The sequence below is a fragment of the Gordionus sp. m RMFG-2023 genome, chromosome 1 (genome assembly GCF_954871325.1).
Source record: "Gordionus sp. m RMFG-2023 chromosome 1, tfGorSpeb1-WG-v2, whole genome shotgun sequence".
Taxonomy (NCBI): Eukaryota; Metazoa; Nematomorpha; class Gordioida; order Chordodea; family Parachordodidae; genus Gordionus; species Gordionus sp. m RMFG-2023.
In genome coordinates, this window is record NC_088775.1 from 84344450 (window position 1) to 84348912 (window position 4463).

The window sequence follows — 4463 nt, forward strand, 5'->3', positions numbered from 1 at the left end:
TTTTCTTATATATTTTTGTCTTGGCTAAAAATATAACTAATAAATAAAATTTTACTTTTAATATTTCATATTTTTAACTTTCTAGGCGCCACTGTTATATTAATTCTTTTGTTTCTCTTAAAATAAAAGTTTTTCTAATATTGGGCGCCATCGATCTCTCTTTTCTTAACATTTAAATTTTTCTCTTTCTTGCTTTTTGAATGTCTTATACAACTTATTATTAATATTTGTATTTATTTATTTAGAGCTTAGTATAATTTATAATTTTGGTTATTGTAAAGTGATTAGGTTATTCCACCCTGAATTTTCCCCCCTTATTATTGTTTTACTTATATATTTTTATTAATCATTTCCTTTTCCATAGTCTTCTATTAAACAAAAATTTTGTAAAGTTTTACTTTAATTTTTTTATACGCTAAGCTGTATTTTATTTCCCTTCAAATTTTAAATCTTTTTCTATTATAATGTCTATGTCAACTCGTTTTCCAAATGTGCACAGAGATGTGGAGGTAAATTTTCTCTATACAGTTTTAAATTTTATTTTGTTTTTCTGTATTAAATAATCTTTATCTTTTTCGTTTTTTTCTCTTTTTAAGTTTCTTAGGTGACCTCATCTTTTCTTCCAATATTTTGGTCTCTTTTATATTAAATTAGTCCTAGGAAACTCTTTCATAATTTTATTTATTTATTTTTTATTTTTTCGATTGGCTCTCCCTTAGGTAACATATGTTTTCCTTTTATCGGAATTCCCAAAAATTTCCTTTACACTATTCCTTTCCTAACATATGTTTTCCTTTTATCGGAATTCCCAAGAAATTTCCTTTACACTATTCCTTTCCTTTTTAGGTAATTAAGACAATATCCTTGCTTTAAAACTGATAAACCCACAATCACTTTCTTCCCCCTTGTCTTGGCATTGCTTTTGAATTACCTTACTTTGTTTCTACTCTTTCTCTTCCAAGATGGGTTAAAGCCTATAGACATCCTTATCAATTTTTTCTTCCTTTTTCTTTTTAAACAGAACAGTAAGTAATAATATCTATATTATAACCACTTGCAATAAATCATGTTATATAATATTTATACATATATTTGTATACATATCTTTTATCTGATAGCGCCCGAGTGGTTTGAAAGGAAATTTTATCATGTCCTCGCTTAATATTAATGGTTTAATGAGTAAATTCACGATTTTTCTAAGACTCATGGTCGACGAAAAAATGGATGTGATCGCGATAGAGGAGACCCACTCAAAAGATAATAATATGGCTACCTTTAATAACTTTGAAATGTATAGTTCTGGCACCACTTCCAATAATTGTTCGGGGGTTGCTTTCTTTATCAGCAAAAGATTATGCAAATACGTGGATAAATTTGTGCCCATTTTGGAGAAATGCTGTTTACTAAACCTGAATACCTGCTTCAGACAAACAATCTTAGTTAATGTCTATGCCCCGCCTAGAAGAAACGAACGGCTCGCATTCCTTGATGATTTAGAAAACATTGTAAACTCTCTTCCTAGGAGTCGTAATTTGATAATCCTCGGGAACTTAAGTACTAGGATTGGAAAAGATGACTCCTTTATTAGAGATGGGATAATTGGGAATGCAGCTCTCTCTCAATTAAACAGTGATGACAGTAGGAAGTTATTGGAGATGTGCAGGAGTATAAACCTCAAGGTTGAAAATTCTTTCTTTTCACACAGCGATTTTAACACCCTAACCTTCAGAAGAAATAATACCAAATCTCAGATCGATTTTATCATCTCGAACATTCATAGCTGGTTCATCGATGTAAAAGCAATGCCTAATATTAATATTTCTGATCATAACTTAATCAGAGCCAGTATTACTGTGAGAAATTTATGGGGAAACTCTCGGCGTCCTTCTCTTCAACCCCAGCTCGATCTAATCTTAAATGATAGGGAAGCAACTTTCTTATCCTCATCGGAGTCTCAGTCTGTTGAAGAATGTTGGGCGTCTTTCAAAAACAACTTGTTTGATGCCTGCAATCATCTCCCTAACATCAACAATTCTCCACTAAGACAGGAATGCAGCGTCTACATGACAGGATTTTCACTGGGTGCAAACCCCCTTCAAAAACCTTTGCCTACCCCCCCCCCTAAAAAAATTCTAAAGGATTTATTTTTTAGATAGTAAATAAAATTAAATCCTCCATTATTTACAAAGAATTAATTATTAAAACTTTATGAGCTTGCTGAAATATCTACTTTTTAAATGTAATTTAAAAGGATAGCAGAAAGTTTTATTTGGAAAACAATATGTATAATTGTTTGCAATATATAGATTTAACCGATGAATTGTATTATAATAGTTCTATTATAAAAGTATTAATTTTTACAGCAATAAATTTTGTCCTATTTCATCTCAAAATTCACCCCCAAAAATTTATCCTACCCCCATTAAAGCCGCCTACCCCTACCCCCTCAAAAAAATAGGATGTAAACTGTTCCTACCCCTCTCGCTCATGTAGACGCTGCAGGAATGGCTATCCGATGACACCATTCGCATGATAGCTCAACTCAAGCTACAAGAAGAGCGCGATGGTCATTTATGGACCTCAATTCATAGACTCCTAAGGAGAGATGGAAGAATTTTTATTGCTAAAAAAGCTTTTGAGATAGACAGGGATATGAGGGAGAATTGAACTTCCGACGCCTACAAGAAACTAAATTACTTTTGTAAAGCCAAAGTGTTCTAGACACTTCAACTATAAGGATGGATAATAATAAGTTAATTACTGACCCCGATGAAAAGATGGCGTTATGGCTGGATCACTATATGGGAGTCTTTGATTCTAGGAGGCCTACCTTAATCCCATCCACTAGTCAAAGTGTTGGACAATTGGACGCAAACATTTCATTGGCTGAAATAGTGGCAGCTATTAAGAAGCTTAGGAATAATAAATCTCCGGGTACGGATAACATTATAGGAAAACATCTGAAAGCAGCTCCCTAGCGATCTCTCGGTACTTACTGCCTTTGTTTAACAAGATATGGTTTACTGGGATGATGCCAGCGGATTGGAATAGGACTATCTTTTGCAACTTCCCGAAAATTCCAAATCCATCTAAATTCAAGGATTACAGAGCCATCTCTCTCACGTCTATTGCATCAAAAGTTTTTATGGTTCTTTTAAAAAACCGCATTCTTTCCTCTACACCAAACCTTTTGTCTAAATACATTTGTGCTTAACTTCCAAGTAGAAATATAGACGAACTAATATTAGCTTTAAAGATTATAATGCAAAAATGTGAGAAGTATAAATTACCTTTTTACTTTATTTTTATCGACTTTAAACGTGCTTTTGATAATGTTAACCATGATGTGCTTTGGAAGATTTTAACCGAATGTGGCATTGACTCTAATATTATAAGGATCTTTAAAACACATTATAGTAGTCTTTTTGCCTCCTTAAAAATCAATAATAAGGTTTCTCCATCTTTTAGGACAAAGAAAGGGGTAAAACAAGGGTGTGTTCTTTCCCCGCTATTGGGGTTTCTCCATCTTTTAGGACAAAGAAAGGGGTAAAACAAGGGTGTGTTCTTTCCCCGCTATTGTTTAATATACTTATGAATAAAATCATAGTAGATACGCTAGCTACTGCGAATCTCGGTCCAGTCAGTCGTTCTTCTGTGAAAATAGGGTGATATGTTATGCTGATGTCATAGTATTGATAACAAAAAGTTTGGAAGAAACCCAAAATTTGATCTCTATATTGAACTCCTTTAGTTTTAAGGTTGGCTTGGATATAAACTTTGATAAAACAGTGATAATGCCTCGTCTCAGGCGCCTCTTCTGAATAATTTGGTGGTTGGGGGAAAGTTGGTTACGGTGGTGAAATCCTTTATATATCTAGGTGTAACCATTGACAATAAAGGTAGTTGCGAAGAGGAACTAAAAATTCGTATACAAAATGCTAGGACGGTTTTTTTAAATTTTTTAAACTGTGGAAAGCTAGAAAGATATCCATTTTCACAATACTCCGTATTTTCAACTCAACCATCATCCCGATTCTCTTTTATGGCGGTGATACATGGGAGATTACCAAGACCGAATCTAGGAAATTACAAACGTTTGTAAATAAATGCCTAAGAATAATAAATGGAATTTCCTAATCTAATATTATCTCAAATAAAAACCTTTGGAAGATGTCTAACCATACCCAAGTTCACGTGTCTTTAAAAAAGAAGCGTCTTACTTTCTTTGCCTATATTTTGAGAAAAAACAATAGCCTCGTTATCAGTGTTGTTAAAATAGCGCGCTACTATAGCGCGCTACTTTTTTCAGTAGCGGTAGCTATAGCGCGCTACTTTTTTAAAAAAATAGCGATAGCGGTAGCTCGCTATTAATTTAGAAAGTAGCGAAGTAGCGCGCTACTTCGCTACTTTTAATTTTACATAATAAATACATCTAAAAATTATTAAAATATATTTTTTATAAA

At 33.0% G+C, this 4463-nt stretch overlaps 1 protein-coding gene across 1 annotated transcript; it reads left to right on the forward strand.

The window, feature by feature from the left end:
• The first annotated feature begins 464 nt into the window (after nt 1-464).
• On the forward strand, nt 465-2667 carry LOC135930848 (uncharacterized). The gene is made up of 3 exons (XM_065467642.1): nt 465-509; nt 1119-2057; nt 2494-2667. Exons 1-3 carry the CDS (start codon nt 465-467, stop codon nt 2665-2667), a joined length of 1158 nt encoding a protein of 385 aa, XP_065323714.1.
• The last annotated feature ends 1796 nt before the right edge of the window (nt 2668-4463 follow it).

Coding starts and splice junctions, on each gene's coding strand:
- LOC135930848 (XM_065467642.1), top strand. CDS start 465: ATGTCTATGTCAACTCGTTTTCCAAATGTGCACAGAGATGTGGAG. Junction 510..1,118: donor ATGTGCACAGAGATGTGGAG/GTAAATTTTCTC, acceptor TTTATCTGATAG/CGCCCGAGTGGTTTGAAAGG. Junction 2,058..2,493: donor CACTAAGACAGGAATGCAGC/GTCTACATGACA, acceptor TCGCTCATGTAG/ACGCTGCAGGAATGGCTATC.